Here is an 18,350-nt window from a genome sequence, read left to right as displayed (position 1 = left end):
ATTCTGATAACAGATAAACATACATCCCATGCTTGCACTTTTTATTTTCCTGCCCCTCTCCCCGCTGTTCTCCTGGAGTTTCAATTCCCCACGATGAAATTTAAAAATCTGCCCATCCACTATATTTATTAAAAATAGTATCACTGTCTGTGATTGTGTTTTTTAAATTACGTACTTATTCCACATATTTGTCAGTTGTCTCTAAACAGAGAGCGAGAGAGACGAGCAGACACACACACACACACACACACACACACAAGCAGACAGACAAACAGACAGAGAGAGACAGCTGGGGGTAGGGTGGCAATAGGCTAGCCTAGGCCAATCAAATGTCAAGACATTTAAGCATTAAGCATTAAGCAAGTAGTACTGTAGCTGTAGGCTCAATACTTACAAAAAACCTTGCTAATGAAATCATTTCTGACACTTCAAACTAGTACTACACACCTCATTGACAATCAGTATCGGCGGCAAAAAAACGTGATCGGGGCATCCCTATTACAGCTTAGTCCTATAAAGCCTAAAGCTACTGAAAAAGCCACCTCCACCAGGCTGGCGTTACTAAATGGAAACACCTGGACGGCTTTACACTGATAAATGTATTCTGTTTCATGTGTGCATCCACATAGTCTCTCTCACTCATATACACAATTCCCCATGTCCCTAAATGCAGCGATAGTGCACCATTTGTGACTGTCTGCCTGCACCCATTCTCTCCCTCTCCCTCCCTTTACTGATGTGCATCTGTAAGCAACCCAGTTACTTTTCCAGAGACTGATACTTCACTACAGCACGATCTGGGCTTATAGGCTCAATCCACTTTGTTCTTTCAGACAGAATATAAAAACACCACAGTGAAGACGACTTGGCACTTAAACTGGAGGTAAGTAATGAATGTACTGTACTTATGACCACTTATATTTAACCACACACTGTCTACAACTGAGGGTGCTTTCACACCTGACCTGTTTGTTGCAGTTCAAACAAGCTCTGGTGTGTTTGCATGTTTGGTTCAACTTGTTAAGGCCGGTGTGAGAGCTGTCGTTCAAACTCTGGTGTGGACTAAACAACCGGTCTGAGACCGCTTTGGTTCAATTGCGGTGTAAATGCAAAGTGGACCAACCATAGGATATGTCATAGTAGCTATGTGACATTTGTGTGAATTCAAAAGCTTAAGCATTAATTGATTTTTTGTCTCTTGGGGGCAGGGCAACAAGTTGTAAACACAACAGTGACATATTATCACCTTATAAAATTGGCTGACGTGTAAGCAAACGTTTGCCTATTTACACATCAAGCAGACACAGAGCAACACTAGAATTTATTTGGAGCTGTTGGAGTTTCTGGCCACCTGACGAATGTAAGTCAACATTCACTCTCCTATTAGCTCTGTTTTGGTCTCCACCAACTCCTGAGAAAAATATCTGGCTCTTTAGATGCTAAATGCCCCACTATGTTCACCAGCTAATTGCTAGCTTTATCTGCTGTTTGGTGCTGAGCATACAGTGTACAGTGGGTTTATCAGCTGCTGGATGAGGCTGATGAAGTGAGACTGAACCAGTTTTACGGTAAAACCAAAACAATGAGCAAAAAGATGCACGATCCATGTGCTGATCATGGCATCTGTTAGGGAAGAGATCTCCTATAGAATCATAGAGGATCACGTGGTAACCCTGTAAACACATATACTCCTCAGCACACCACTGTGGGAATCTTGTAGTTGTTTGTCATTATTTATGACATACTGTTATTTCTTGGTCTGAACTGTGCCAGTGTCCACACAGTGATCAATGGTGTTTTATTTCATCATTACAACATTTACAGCACCTTTAAGCAGGGTCATTGAATGTCTCCATCTTTCAGACACTGTGACTGTATTTCTAAGAATAACACACAGATAGTTTGATTTGAATGGCTTATAAATAAACATACACTGACAGGTTGCATGTGACTGGTAGAACCTGGCTGAAAAAACTGTAAAAAGCAGAAACGGGCAAGACATTCATTATGAAACAGCTAGTACAACTTGGATTAAGTGGTACAATTGATTTAACGGTACTATATCGACTATTTAGTGGGCTTATTTTAATGAGAAACTAATTTCCTTTGGGGAAAACGTTTTTTTGCTAAAAAAAAACAAAAAACAAGTGAGAGTTTTGTTACTTACAGTCACTGAAGTGGGAGCTGGCATCAATTTTCCAAACGATCTGTCCCTTGTGAGATCCGTTGATGCCTCGGTTCTTATAGTCCAGAAAGTTCTCAGACAAAGCCTCATCTGGGAAGAGATAAAACTGATGAAACTGCACTGCTACGCCTCCAGAATTCTTTGAAGAAGTCATTTTTTATGTTCCATTTCCCATTACACTACAGTACCCTAACAAACTGTCCTTGATTCCTGACCACTTACGGGTGTGTCATATCATAATACTGGTATAATGTGATCTTAACGTGATAAAAATCTGTGTTATCACAATATTTACGGTATTGTGACATGTTGAGGTATTTACATTATAACTATGTACAGCTGAAGCAATGCGCTGCACACAACATACTCCATCATCTAGAAACTATACGGACACTGAGACGGGTTGCGTCAGGATCTGATTCAGCTCAGGTGACGATTGATTGTTAATGACATCATACGTTCGCATTGTGGTAATTAATCAGAGCAACATGTCGCAATGTTGCAAAAAAACCCAAAACATTATGGGCATTTACAAGTTGGGATGAGTAGAGGCGAGCAGTGCAGTCAGTCACAGTCAGTTGGGGATGTGTAAGGAAAAAGTCACAGCACAAGCAGACAGCTGTCAGTCACACGAGTGAAGTTAGTTCAATAATTGCAAGCCGCACTGAATTGAAGTTAGTTTAAAATCTGGTTTTGATCAGCTGGACCGTTTATATCAGTGACTCTGATCAGAGGGTTATTTTAAATAAGAGCACAGCTCTGCCTCCGTCTGCTCCTCTATAACAAGCTGTGAATCCACCATCTACAGTATCACACAGACTGAACAGGGGCTGGTTGTATAAATCTGACACACCCTCTAAAATTATATTGTTACAGTTATACTGTGATCATATTTATACTGCAGATATGTAGACTATATTGTCAAAAAATACCATCAGTTCAGTTTGAGGGGGGGTCACGATGCCCAATTAATTCCCTCAACGATCAATGCTATGACTCTGACAGTGAAATGACAGTGCTGGAGGGTGGGAAGCCAGTGAGGGATGAAGCCGTGGTCTTTGCACTAGAAACACCAGCTTGTTGGTTGAAGGATTTCAGGTGAGTTGGCACAATGGGGTTCCCAACACAAAAAGGCCTACAGTGAGTATACACAAGAAGTTACAGGATAAAGACACTCCTTGTAAATCTGTTAAATGGTCATTTCACCAAAATTGTAATTAATTATTTCATATACCTTTAATTGTATCTAGCCATGCAGAACGTTTTGGTTTTATTTGCCCAGATTCTGAGGTATCAGCCTCTGAGATTTGTCAAGCCACCTCAAACATTGATAATTTCCACCAAAATCATAATGTAACACTGTCACACAATGTAATGACTTATATGTTAAAAATGATGTCATGTGCTCAACACTCTTATTACATTACATTGCATCAGTTAATACATTATCAGTTATTAAGTCTCACCTCATTGCAGAGTAGAACAAATTGTGGCTAAATCCTTCAGTGTCATCATGACACATCTCACTTACCAACAAGATACATGCCGATCCAGTCTCCAGCATCTACCTCCTCCCTGATGTCCCATGTGATCACCAGGTCTTCAGACTGGCCTATGGTGTAGTGGGAGGAGCTGATGGTGAGGGTGGAGCGAGCGTCTGGGGAGACCAGATCAGTGTCACTGGTGGACCGCGACAGCCCCAGCATGAAGGCCTCCTGGTTCAGACCATTGACAGTGTAGGTCTCTGGGCTGTAGCTGTGACGAACCGCATCCTTACAGCGCTGGCGGGTCTGGCTGCTGCGGGTTGGGGAGGCCATGGCCGCCAGGCCCAAGAACCGATTCTGGTACAAGTTCTGCAACAAAATACACATCAAGAAGCTTTTAGCCAAAAAAAGAGGTAAAAGATTTTGTTCTGGACACAAAAAAAAAATCAAAGGAGAAAGCTTCTAGTTGATATTTCTGTTGGATTTCTGCTCACATTAGCTAGCTTTCTCCTGGTAAACTGTGGCAATAGTGTTTTTGAGCCAATTTCAGGCCACTGTAGCTTAAAGAGTAACTGAACACTAAATCCACTTTTCAGAGTTAGTAAATTACAGTCAGTTTATTGCATCGATTTATCCTGATCACATTTTACAGTTATTTTCCTTTTTCCAGAGATAATCCAGTAATTCTGTTCTCTTGACCCCCAAAAAATCTGTGAAAAATCTATGATGTACCCTGGGGACCTTCCACCCACACCCCCCACACATCCCACCCCGACATATAAATACAGCTGTCAACTGTCAGCAGTGTGGCCAGTATGGAATATGAAAATTGAAAGCATGCTATTGAACAGTGGTAGTGGTAGTAGTAGTCAGTGTCACTGCTTTCCATTGCGAGCTGTTACCGGTCGGTGCAGACGTTAAAAAGAGAGTGGGTGCCTGACGATATATCAAGGCATTAAAATGGGGTCATCAGGTTGTGAATGCATTTTTGTTATTTGTGAAGGGGGGCAAGCTAAAGCTGGGGTGTTAGGTTGCAGTGGTGGGAGGCCCGTGGTCTGTACCACAGATTTGTCAGTCTGCTACTGTACAGCATGTACTGCATCATTTGTAGGGAGTGTTGAGGAAGGACTTGTTTTTACCATGTGGGGTTTATGGATTTTCCTTAATATTGGGTAATAATAATACATTTTTAAAATATGTGCAGTAAAGCAGTTCCCTTTTAGCTTGTGTTGTTTAAAATATGTCACAAATATCTAAGTTCAGCAATATAGGTTACTATGCAATGTTTATACATTCAACTTTATATTACCAATTTAAATGGCCATGTCTGTTAGTGTCTTCAACAAAACTCCATTCAGACATTACTTTCCTTTTATCCATGTTTGAGTTTCCAGCTAAAAGCACAGCAGCTTGTGCCGGGTAATACTTGACAATGTCTCACTTGGCGGCTGAGAAACACAAAGCCAGTGTGTGAATCTAAATAATTCAGCAGCTTGCTTTTTAGCTGTAACTAGCAGCTGAAAAGCAAGCTGCTGAATCACTGCTAAGTCACCCAGCCATCCTGTGCCACTGTAGGGAACCATGATCGCTCTTTTCTCTCCCAATAACACTTTGATACTTAAACGCAGCTTATTGGAGTTATATCTGTAAAGCTTTACAAATACTAAAGCAGCGAAGCTCGCTGAATTGAATTAGGATTGTTTTGTTTATTCGCTGGCTTAGGCAACATGCTTGTGCGCTTAACATACTAGTTAGCTTAGCATGCTAGCTGAGGCTGATTGTTTGGTTATTGCTTGGTTGGGTTAGCAGCATGCTGCCACTGATAGCAACATGCTAGTTAGATTGACATGTTGTTAGCTGGTTGTTATCAGCTGGCGCGCTGTTAGCTGATGATGGTAGCTGGTGATGCTGTAGACACAAGTGAATATAACTGGCTACGCAGGGCTGTGTTGAGGGTGTGGGTGCAGGTAAAGGGGGGGTGGTTCTGGGATGCTGGAACACACTGTTGAGCCTTCTCCTACACTCTACACTGCTGAGTGTAGTGTAATGTAATTGTTAGTCTTAATGTAAAAAAAATAGTGAAAAAATGCCCATTTCAACTTTCCAGAATCCAAGGTGACATCTTGATTTGTTTGGCCGAAACAGTCCAAAACCCAAAGATATTCAGTTTACAAGCAGCAAATCCTCTCTGTGGAAGCGTATACGGGACTATATTCAAATGATAATGTAAACTTGAAAATGTAATTCCACAATAGCATTAGAATTTTCCACGTGTGTATGTGTTATTCAGCCCTGGGGTGCCAGCAGTAAAACCCAGATAGAAAAGCACCTCGGTCTTAATTTTCAAATTGTTCGAAAATGTCATTTTCATTTTGACTTAAATATCGCTTGGAAAAATGGAAAATCTGATTAAATTGTTTATATTTTCATTTTCAAATTTTAATTATCATTTGAATATTGTCCGCTGTACAGTGGGCTACCACTTTGAAAATTTTATGACAAGCTGCTTTTCCATTTTCATTTTAATATAGTCATAGAACGCCCATTCAAGTATGTGAAAATTAAAATTGGATTAGATAGCATTTTCATTTTTTTTGCTATTGTGGAATTACATTTTCAAGTTTACATTATCATTTGAATATAGTTCTGTATACGCTTCCATATCTCACATTTAAGAGGCTAAAACTAGAGAATGTTTAGAAAATTATTGAAACGGTTAATCAATTATCAAAATATAATAATAGTTTTTCTGACGATCAACTAATCGTTTCAACTCTAAATTATATGCTATATTAAAGCTAAGATAAATGATTCATGAGGTATAAATATAATACTGACATCACAGAAGAATTTTACTAAAAAGTATTAAACCATATCAGATATGTTCTAAGTCACTTTAGGGATATTACAGGAATATTTTAAGTATGTGAACTAAGCCTCACACAGTCCTGCTGAATGATAAAACACATCTCCTGCTGGCTTCGTGAAATATAATTGGCAAAATCAATAAAAAATGTCCCATTTATGCTTGTTATTCTATAGACATGGACCTGCTGTAATAAGCCACTTATAAGAGATATTAAGATGCTGTAGGTGACCCATTTCCTTACACTCGGCTGATGGAGAGCTTTGTGTCAGCAGCTGGAGGTAAGCAGCTGTCTGGAGGCTGATGGAGTGGTCTGTCATGTGGTTAGTTATCAGTAGCTGACATGCTGGTAACAGGGACAACCCACGTAGCTTATTATGTGTAATTCGCTTCAGTGTTGTTACATAATTTATTAAAAGTTTAATAAAACATGTCCACTGATGACTGTCAGTTGACACCAGTTAATCCTTCCAGCCTCTTCAGATTTCCCGCCAATTCGGGTTTCCTGAAGTCTGCTTCTTGTCTCTTACATTTACTGCCTGTCTGTTGTTCGGGGGCGCCCCGGTAGCTCACCTGGTAGAGCGAGTCCCCCCTCTCTCCCACCTTTCTTGTCTTCCTCTGCAGCTATTACTATCCGAATAAATGCAAAAAAAGCCTTAAAAAACCTGCTTTGTTGCTGCACTAGAAATATGTCAACATGATGTTCTACTTTGACATCCATAGTCTTGTTTTTAAGTGTTAAAATGTTTAAGGATGTAAACTTCCATTAAGCTGACACCCGTTGCTGACATGGCAGGAAATCATTGTCATTGTGTACTTTAGTTTTTGATGGAAACATCTAATATCAGAGTTTTCAGTCATTCTCAATGCTGCTGATATTTGATGCTCTGAGGGCAATAGGTATGAAAAGCATGATAACAACATCAAATAAAGACATTGCAATGTTACCAACTCAGTCTAAAGAATGACAAAATACAATCACTTCGGTCTCTTAGGTATCTGATATTAGACCCAGCATAGAAATCATTTTCAAGCTGGTTTCATTGATTGCTAATCATGTTTACATGATGAAAATTGTTCACACCAACTGGCAGATTAATCATTTGGACAGTCACACTGGCTGCACAAACACGAAGGGGACATGCATGTATGCATGCATCAACACATCTTTTGGACCAATGCACACAAAAGCAATTAAATGGGCAGAAGCCCATCATTAGGGTTAGTGAAGGTATATGGAGAGAGGAGATGGGGGTTTCAACAAATGTTAGCACAAGTTTAGTGCATCCAAATCAATTTTTTTTCCTCTCGTAGATTCTGAATAGATTTTTAAAAATGTGTATTTTTTAAGGCATTTGAATGGCCAGTGTCAAAAGTAGATTCTTGACCGGTTTACGCGACGTTACATGCCCGGGGCGCTGTTTGTCATTCCTGGGTCATGGTTGGTGACTATGTGTGTGTCCACACTTATTTACTTCAAGAAATGACAACGAGCATTTCTGCAATGGCTCCTCATTTATTCAACAAAATGCCACAAAATTTGATGCACTTCCTCAAAGTTATAATCCTAAAGATTTTCAGATGATTATAATCCTCATGATTTTTGAAACTTAGCAATAGCTATTCAATGCATTTGTATTGTAACTGCCATTTCACAGATGACTGAAACTGACCCGAACAGTGATTGTCAAATCGTAGCTTAACACTAGTAACTACAGTAGGTATGGCAGGTCTGTCAGGCTTCGGATTTCTCCACTTCTCTCCCGAGATAGCATTCAATTTGCGAAACACATTGGTTAGTCCTCATCCTCAAACCCTTTGAGGATTTGGGACATGTACCTTTAGCCTTTTAGCATCACATCATAGCCATTATAAGCATATTTGAGACTCTTTTACGGAGTTCTTATTTTAAAATGCTTCAGCTTTAAAGTTGGCTGGAGACAGGAGTTTTTGGCCAACGCACTAAGTTAGAGCGAATTAGCTGGCTAGCTACAGCTAATAAAATCTGCAAGCAACAGCTGTCATTACAGTTGAATCGACGGTCATCAGCTACCAATGAGAAGCCTGCTTTAGTTTACTTCTGTGTGAAATAGAACACGCATTGTTTCAAAAATGATTAAGAATTTTGAGTGGTAAACCTGCCACTATTGTACTTATATGTAAACTGCATATTTGTTGTGCTAGAGTGGAAAGCTTGACAGGTGTTGCAGCAGTAACTAAGTCAGACAGAGCTTAGTGTAGGATCAATTACCCAGCCGCTGTTATGATAGAATAACAAAAAAATTATAGAAAGTAGGAGAACAGAACACGCTATAATATAATACAAAACAACGATACATTTCCTCAGAAATCACCTTGATGTTGAATCGACGCTTCTCACATGGCTATCACTGGTTTTCATTAGATGTTACAGATGTTTATGTTATTGCGTCCACTAAAGACAAGTTCAGTTTTCACTGTAATGTAAAAAAGGAAAAAACAAATAAACACATTTTCCTGTGGTTCAGTTTTTACAAACTCCACCAACCAGGTTGGTAATCCTATTACTGCGAGATGCAGCATCATTCCCAGCAAGTCCAAATGTGAGGGAGAATTCTCCATCCTGGGATCTCAGGTCAGATCACAGAATGCTCCAGTTAGAAAGGAGCTTCAGGGCACGACTCAGCCCGCCTTGACGGATTGGTCCAAATACGAAGGCACTTTGTGCGCGCAGTTGGTGATGAAGACAGGTTATCTGCACGCACAGTATAATTTTCATGTGCTTGCTTGTGTCACCATGTGATATGAACGTTAGTACTGACCTTGATACTACAGAGCTGCATCAGCATAATGACCAGTCAACCCAAAGCAGACCAAAACCTGAGGGAAGTGGGAGGAGAAGGGTGGCGAGTTACAAACCATAGAAACAAAACGCAGAGGCAGTGATTGTAGCAGGTGAAAGTCAAGTATGACATTTGTGTGCACTTATGTTAAAAAAATGCATCATCATACTTTCATACTTCATCTTTGTCAGATAAAAATATGAATAACTGAGAAGGAGCAGAAGCACAGATGGACAAACAAGAGGAAACAGAGAGTCAAAGACACTGTGACATGGAGAACAAAGATATACAGCGACGAACAGACATAACATCAGAGCATCTAATGATGTTCAACAGCAACCAAAACAACATCTAATCAGTTTTCATGTGCATCTACGGATGGTCACATGGTCTGCATTGCTGCAGTGGAAAGGCAAGCCTGCAAAGGAAAAGCTATTAGCAGGAATACTTTAAAATGTGGTTCACCTACACATCAGGAAAGATATGACGCAATATGACTGTGTGTGAGCTGTATTTATTGTAGTATTCATCAATACTACACTGGAGAGGACCTTAACATTTAGTTAAACTAGTTTACTGTTTTGGTTTCAGCAAAAAAGCTCGGATAAAGCCACTGTACACGGCCTGCTCAGCAGCAGACAGCAGCCAGACCACATAGAGACCAGCTGGCGAACATAGTGGAGCATTTAGCAGCTGAAGAAACTATTTATTGTCTGCATTTTTCTGCAGTTTACAACTTTAACGTGAAGTATAGAATGTGCGATGAATCAAAATGGATATTTAACAATAGACAATAATATTAAATAATAATAAACACAATATTTATTGAGTTTCAGAGTCTCAAGGCCTACATAGTACTATGGGTTCATTGTCATGTGTGCCGAAAAACTTGCTTCACAAATAGAATCAAAAGAATCAGATGGCAGAAATATAATTTTGCAGTGATAAATCAGCCACTACCTTCTTTACATCTACTTCTTTATATTTTCATAGAGTACAAAATCTACATGGCTCAACACTATAGCCTGACCGATAGGAAGGACCCCTTTCATTTGGTTAATAAAGAACTGTGACCGAGGCATATGGCAATCTTGTGAGGTCACCAAACTACATATGCCAATAAAAATGACGAAGAGATGAGTCGCCCTCCCCTAACAGATGCAATGAACAGGAGTCAGGCTACCACCCACAGTGGCCTGTGTTGGGTTCAGCTTCGCGCCAGAAAAACGGCTGTATAGGTCGACTGTACAAGCAGCTTATTACGACCCATATTTACGCTTCTTGTGGCCATTGTAATTATGACTGGAGCAGTATAAAGTGAGACAAAGTCCACATGTGGAGGCATGTGGAGGCGGTTGGGGTGGTGACGTAACATACTTCAAGAATAGGCTTAAGACTTTCCTCTTTGACAAAGCTTATAGTTAGGGCTGGCTTGGGTGAGTCCTGAACCATCCCTTAGTCATGCTGCTATTGTCGTGGTGGAAAATAAGGAATAGGACCCAAATGGAGACGAGAGGCAGAGCAGATGGAATTCATTAATGTATTACGGGAAAGGCTTACATGGATAGAAGGCAGTCCAAAACAAGCAAACAAATCAGACAAGGAGCAGGCAATAAACAAAATCCAAAAGTCCAGGCGAGGACCAAGCACACGCAGAAATAAATCCAAGAGACTCAGGAGAAGCGCAGGAAACAAGTCTAGACCTGCTCTGTAGGAAAAGTGCAATGAGATAACTTCTGTTAGGAGTTGGTGCTCTATAAATAAAACTGAATGGAATTGAATACTTATTTTAACCCAAACCATGATCTTTTCCTAAACCTAACCAAGTAGTTTTGTTGCCTAAACCTAAACGTTAACCACGTGTTTAACGTCACGTGACTTAAGATCTGGAACGCCTGTTGCTGGTACTCTCCACCGGTCATTCTGGGGAACGGTCATACATGTCGTTTTGGGACTGGTAATCAACCTATTCCGTCGTTTAGGTATGAGGACGTCGTGGTTGGTTTAAGAATAAAGTGTGGTAGAATTCGTTAGCACCTTGCTAATGTCCTTGATGTGAAGAGAAGATGCTACAATATAATACTTAACAGAACTTGTGTGCCCAGAAATTTTAATTCTGTCTTGTCCAGTGTGTCCCCCACCACTAGGTGGGTGGGCTGACCCCAATCTCAACCATGCTCCCACCAACACTCAGCAACAATCAGGCAACAGGACGTCCACACCTATCCTCTTCTTACTTTCATCTACCAGACAGCCACCTCACTGTGTTTTTTTTTTTTTTTTTTTGGGGGTCCAATCTCATTTACTTCATGTGCTATCAGAAGTGCAGTTAAGCTACTATTAATAAACAAGGTAACATTTCCTGCTGCTGCTTAACATTTAAAGCTGTACACCAAGCAAGCTACTGGAAGGATTTTACTGTGAAGCACCAACAGGAAGTGCAGTCACAGGGGTTAACTACCATGCTAACAAGTTGTTCAGTAAAAATTGTCTGTATCAAGGTACTTGTATGGACAATTTTCTGTGCTTTTTGATCAGCTGATTAGTTTTTAATATATATATATATATATATATATATATATTAATTTCTGGGATGCGGTGTGTATTGTAGAAAGATTAACCAGTTAACCCAGTTCCAATGATTGTAACCTTTAATGCAAAGCAAACAGTAGTGTTGGGAACTCCTACTTATTGTAATACAATAACTATAAGATTACAGCCTTTTAAGAAAGTAGTTCATGTGTTTATTCTATCACTTTGTTCATGAACAAAAACATTTCCACTGCTCCGGTTGATAACCAATACTGCTAATATCAGAAACTGAAACACTGCTTCTCTTTCTCTTCCCAAAATGCACAAGTGGTGTTTTTTTAAAGTCACGTTCACATGATATTCAAACAACTGAATCATGTGGCTAGCCATACATAAAGAGAGACATCAAACGTGTTCAACAGCAGATCCTGTCGCTGTCCTGACCTGCTTTACAGGACAGACATTACAGAAAACAACGCTTCTACTTTAAAACTCTGGGGATAGCTTAGCTTGAACTGGGGACTGAGGATAGAAGCTGGTCTAAATCTACATTATGAGTTTCACTTATTGTTGACCCGATCAATTATGACTTCTGTCTCCAACGAAAACACAACAAACTCTTTTGTTGGTGGTGTATTCAGGGATGGTCTGACATCAAGATCAAATTCAATTTATCCTTTCCCTGATGTCCATATTTTCTGATTGTCCATTCTGTATTACTGTAACAGAGTAATAAGAGTTGTTTTTATTATGAATCTCTTCAGCTATCTTGTGACAGACTCCAGCAGTGGTCCTGTTGGAGCTGTAACTAACAAAGGAGGTGGGAATTCAGATGCAAAGACACAACGGTGTGCACAATGTCACGCACATATGCACAAACGAACAAACTAAAACTATGTAAACTCAGTTTTCTCAGTCATGCTCCAATCCCTACAGTCCTCATTAGTCATGCAGTACCATATTAGTATGGAGCGCTAGCTAGCTACATTAACTGAGTTATGACTCCAAGAAGGAGTGCGCTAAGAGTGTTAAAGTACCTTAACTGCCTCCATGAGATGTGTTTATACAACTAGTAGTTCTGACCAAGCAATCTGATTGGTCAACTGGAGATTTAAAACATGCTCAAATCAGCATAAAGCACACCGTGTTCATCACTGAAAATATTAGTCCGCCAGGTGAGTGCCTCCCTTGTTTGGTAAGCCGGAGAGAAAATGCTGAAAGGTTAAACGCCAACAAACTGATTGAAGCAGAATAATTCGATAGAGAAAAACATGTTGGGAATTTTGGATATTATCTTTTTTCAGTAAATTTTGACTTTTGGACTTTACAACGCTCTGGAGTTATTGGAAATGTTTGGATCACATGGAAACTGTTCGGCCTTGATGTTACACTCTGGCATCCTCCATCAGCTGTGCCGGTGAGTCGATGACACGGCGCTACTAGCTTAAAAATACAAGTGAAGTTCGCGGACGTAGTAGCTAAATCTGTCCATGGAAAAAAAGTGTTTTCAGCAGATATCGTAGTTACAACAAGATTGTGTTTAGATGTGAGGTATTTATTCGGTTTGGGAAATCCCACGATCTCTCGAAAGCATTAGCTCAAGTTGGCTGGCTGACTCAACAGGGACTAGAAATCGTCTCTGTTGCTAGGTCGATACTAAGGGTCGGCCTACTTGCTGGAGTAGTAAACTAGGTTTCATTACATAGGATTCTACTGACGTGACTGATTGATTTCCAGTTATTAGTCAGACCCCATGTGTTTGCAGGGAATTGCCCCACAACATGAATACATGTTGATTATATCTTTTATTTTGTTGGTAACTGTTGTATAATCGCAATATTGCACTCAGGACTGACTCGACAGTGATGCTTACGGACCTCAGCCTCGGTCCTGACCGCAGCACTGAAGTGCCAATAATGACATTAAAGCACACCCTCTCATGTAATATTGCTTATGTCTCTGCTGTTGTTTTTAGAACATGCTTGTCCCTTTCATGCAGTATCTTTGCCTCACATCTCTCCCTACCTGCCCCCCATACAACCCTCCCGAGCCCCCTTGGGGAGGCGCACCTCATGGTTATAAACCTCTCATCTGGTACAACCTTTGTTACTGAGTTGTGACCAAGCATGACAGAACAGACAGGATTGAGAGAAGAAGGCGAAGCGTACCTCTTCACTGTTATTGTGTTCCATTTATTACGCGCTTTGGTGTGTAGTGGACAAAGTAATGCTCCTTTCTCATCTGAACGTCGCCTTTACAATGAGATGAAGCATTGCTTTTAAACCAAGCAGCAACCTCCGCGGCTGAAAAATGACGCCAACGCAGAAGTGCCAAAAACTGCAGTTCCTCCAATGGCCACTTGAGGCAGGCTCCAAAAGCGAGTCAGTCCCCACAGAGCCCCGTGTTAAAATGCCCAACTTTACAGCAGAAATAAACACGTTTACAGCCTGGTACAAACAACTGTTTTGGTCTCCACAGCTAATTTCCCCCTTCAGCTGTGAGGGGGGTGAATTTGTATATAACTCACCCGTTTAAATTATATTAAGGCTTTAAGTTCTGCATAATTAAGGCCGCGTGACAGGTGGGGGCCCTCTCAGGTGGCTAGCCAACCATCAACCAGGCTTCATTCGGCCGCCTCAGCTCCACCTCTTCGCCCATTTTTGGATCAGCAGGAGTCATGGACTGCCAAGGTGGCGACGGCCGGAGCCACCGGAGCCACCGGAGCCACCGGAGCCGCCCACTTTGAGCTTCACAGCGGCTCTTCAAAAACCTATGGGCGACGTCACGGACACCACGTCCATGATTTATACAGTCTAGTTAAACATAAAACACTTGGTTATCACTCGTCCATCATGCAGCTGGATTCCCCCTCTGTGCTTCAGAGGGTCTACTGTATATCTCTGCACAGGGCAACATACTGTACTGAAAATCAATACAAATTCTATATACAGCACTGTATGCTGACCGCAGCCAGCAGCTTTTCCTTAAGTGTGTATGTGTGCCTTTTCTGTAACAGGACTCTGATGTCTTAACAGGAACATACCATGTTGTGGAGAGACTGTTCTGTTGTTCAGTTTCTGTATTAAATTGGTGAAATTATAAACATCACTCTATACTCCACACTATCTCTTTAGCATATGTACACTGTAGGGCTGCAACTAACGCTTATTTACATTATCAATATTCTGATGATCATTTTCTCGATTTACTGATTCATTGTTTGGTCTATACAATGTCTAAACATTGTGAAAAATGTCCACCACATTTCTGGGGCCCAAAGTGACATATTCAAATTGCTGGTTTTGTCCACCAAACAGTTAAAACCCCAAATAAATGTATTTAACTATCACATTAGACAAAGAAAAGTAGCAGCCTTTCTCATTTGAGAAGCTGGAACCTGTGAATGTTTCTTGAAAAATTAATGAAACCATCAATAAATGATCCAAATAGTTGAATTTTCCCTCGATCGACTAATCATTTAACTCTCGACTCATCATTTCAGCTCTAGTCCACTGTGATCATGTACTCTACATTAACACTTTATGATATACTACATAGTTTCCTCTGGCTTGACGTGAAAGGGAAATCAGCAAAAGAGAAGTAAAGGCCGCTGTTTGATGCTCAGCCAAACTGCAGGCCGTACTCTAAACTCACAAGCTGACTACTCCTTCCTTCTTAGGGAAAACTTTTACTCTGGAGCAGCTGCAGCAACGTGGATTTTGCTCTAACAGCATACTACAGTAACTGTCAACTGTTATAACGCTTTTTTCGCCCTTCCAGCTGCCTGTGCACTCAGTGTAGACATGTTGTCATTGATGCTCTCGATCTGGAAGAAAACTCTGCCCAGTTATCTGGGCACACTAAAACTACAAAACACTAAAGAACTCTTTTGCTTGGAAAAAGTATGGAGGAAATCTAAATCAGTACATTTTCCAGCAATGATGAAAACATTATATTATATATATAAACATTCCTGGTTTTCTCTGTTTTATATTGTTATAGATTGAATATGGTTGGGTTTTGGACTGTTGGTCAGATGGAGCTCTGGGAAACTGAGATGGGCATTTTTTCACAGTTTTGTGACATATCACAGACTAATTTAATTAATTGAGATAATAATCTGCAGATACATCAATAAAGAAAATAATCACTAGTCGCAGCCCTAGTCTATAGGAACTGAATCTCCCTTCAAAAGTGCCTGGTTTTATAGCACAATTTCTGTTTTGGTGAATGTCAGAGGTCAGTAGGTCTTTCACTACACCCTCTGTTTTGTCATGCTTCAAACTCTGTGATTAACACAGAAAAACAGTGTGAGTTTGGTCTACAGCTGTCTGATCAGAGCCAGTGTGGCAGAAATGTTCATTTTAATTTGCACAATGCACAGGGAAAGCACAAAAATCTAATCTACAGATCTCAGGACATAATGATTTAGAAAAAAGTCTAAAGGAATTTACCTGTGCCAAACTTTCTATTTCACATACAGTTTAATGTTAACAGTGTCAAAGGTCAACCCCTGTTTGGGGTCACAATGGCAGATAAATGGGCACTTGCTTACAGGGGTTACATAAATAGCAGAGGACTAAAGATGCTCGGGTACTAGGCCTTTAGTACTGTCGTAAGACTAATATTTTCTCATAGACTGCCTGAGTTCACCTCTGCGACCTCAGCCAGCCACTGCAGAGCTCCATTCATTAAGCGGCTTCATAAACAATAATAAAAATAATCTCTGCATGTGTTGGACACTATCATCTGTAGCACGCTCCTGGCACCAAACAAAGATATGCATATTTATGAGAGTGTTAAAAATAACTAGTGGGAAATCACTGGCATCCAGGGATGGAGTGGAATAGAAAACCCCCCAAACCCAGTTTACCCTCCTTGTTGTTTGCAGAATAAATAAAATAAAATAGCCTAAAATAATAGCAAGAAGTGTGATTACATAAACATTTTCTGTATATTGGTAGGGTTTTACATAATAATTTACTCACCTTCTTGACAACTTGACAACCACCATCACTGGTGACATGTGGCCCAAAGTCTCATCTATGAAAGTGATATGTTGCTCTTTGGAAAATACATGTTTTTACTTCTTATATTAGCAGCTGCATCTACTTTATTGTTTGTTTTATGATAGGCTACTGCTTTGCATGACACCGAAACACAGGGGGAACAAAAGGAACAGACATCAGTCTGTGTTGCTCCAGCTTTAAGAGGATTTTGAGGATGGGAATCCCCACACAAAGAGGGAGGGGAAGCCTCTCCTTATATTTGGACATCCCAGATGAAGAGCAACCAGAGCGAAGCTGTGTGGCCCTGACATCTCCAGGCGACACATCACGCCAAACACCATCCCGAAAATCAATTACTAGAATACTGCATTGCCTACTGGCAAAGATGAAAATATTGCATTAAAAATGACTCAAGCTTTTCTCAGACTGATGATTCGGCACACGTCCAATAGCTCACAATAAGTCAATCTAGCCTTTTTATTTGATACAATGCCAACTTTTAGGAATGATGTGGCTTACTAGCAAAGGTAGAAAAATAAGCTAAGGGAGAACCTGCCTGGCCGTAAGGAGAACCACCGCTAAAAAACAACTGAACTCAAGTGCTGCTGGGGAGCTATGTGCTCCATATTGAAGAAAGAAACCCGGACAGCCTAAGGAATTGCCTGTTATGTGCTGCTACGGATAAATCCCACTTAATCACTCGATGTAAAGAACACAATTCAGTGTATCGTTTCCTCCAGAGAATGACATATGCGGGCTACAGAGCGCTGGGCCGCTGCTGGAGACTATGACAGGCTACATCCCCTATCGTTACACAGCAACAATGGAGACGACCTACCTGAGAGAAAATAACCTGCCGGTGGATCATTCTCCAAAGGTAAGGATGAGAACTCGAAGAGGTACACGCCTGCTAATTTCCACCGAGCTCCATTTCGACGGTAAAGGCAGGAGGTACACAAACAAACGGCGTACCGAGTAAAGGGCCGCTGAGGCACGCGCGAGAGAGCCTCTAGTCACATCCTTTCCTCTTTCTCTGGACCAAAGTAAAGCTAGCCAAAATACAACATACATTTTCCGGCCACTGCCAAAATTGGTCATTATAAAACCGTGACCTGTGAAGGTTTCTTTTACGGTTTTGCTATTACTAGCATGTGGTAAATATGTCTGTAAGAGTTAGCTTTATCTGAAATGCTGTTACCCTATCAATTTAGGCAATTGCAACTTAAAATAGGCTACGCTTTTATTTTGAAGGTTCCACTTCTGGTTATATTCGAGATAAATGTGTTGAACATGACAGAGCTGGGTACCAATGCCTCACAGCCAATCAGAAAACGGGCTTTTCTCCAAGCGTGCGCTGCCTCTGCCCCCCTCATCTCATCTGCCGACGTACTCATAAACATGCGGTGGCACGCGCGCAGATGGAGTCCACGTCACTCTCTCCCCTCGCGCAGC

At 40.8% G+C, this 18,350-nt stretch overlaps 1 protein-coding gene across 5 annotated transcripts in view; it reads right to left on the bottom strand.

The window, feature by feature from the left end:
• The window catches only part of LOC122866610 (E3 ubiquitin-protein ligase HECW1), a 107,861-nt gene extending 89,936 nt beyond the window's left edge, over positions 1-17,925 (bottom strand). For 3 of the 5 annotated variants that reach the window (XM_044176500.1, XM_044176502.1, XM_044176503.1), the window contains exons 1-3: positions 17,737-17,925; positions 3,717-4,038; positions 2,168-2,275 (exon numbers count right to left, since the gene is read on the bottom strand). In XM_044176500.1, coding sequence (XP_044032435.1) covers positions 2,168-2,275; positions 3,717-4,038; positions 17,737-17,766 — 460 coding nt within the window. In that variant the 5' untranslated portion in view covers positions 17,767-17,925. Of the gene's footprint in view, positions 1-2,167; positions 2,276-3,716; positions 4,039-9,336; positions 9,395-17,736 lie in introns of all 5 variants that reach the window. The other 2 variants (XM_044176501.1, XM_044176504.1) reach the window with 1 other exon arrangement.
• Between the last annotated feature and the right edge of the window lie 425 nt (positions 17,926-18,350).

This window comes from Siniperca chuatsi, linkage group LG19 (assembly GCF_020085105.1).
Source record: "Siniperca chuatsi isolate FFG_IHB_CAS linkage group LG19, ASM2008510v1, whole genome shotgun sequence".
Lineage (NCBI taxonomy): Eukaryota > Metazoa > Chordata > Actinopteri > Centrarchiformes > Sinipercidae > Siniperca > Siniperca chuatsi.
The sequence above is the reverse complement of the archived record's forward strand: the minus strand, read 5'-3'. Positions and strand labels throughout refer to the sequence as shown.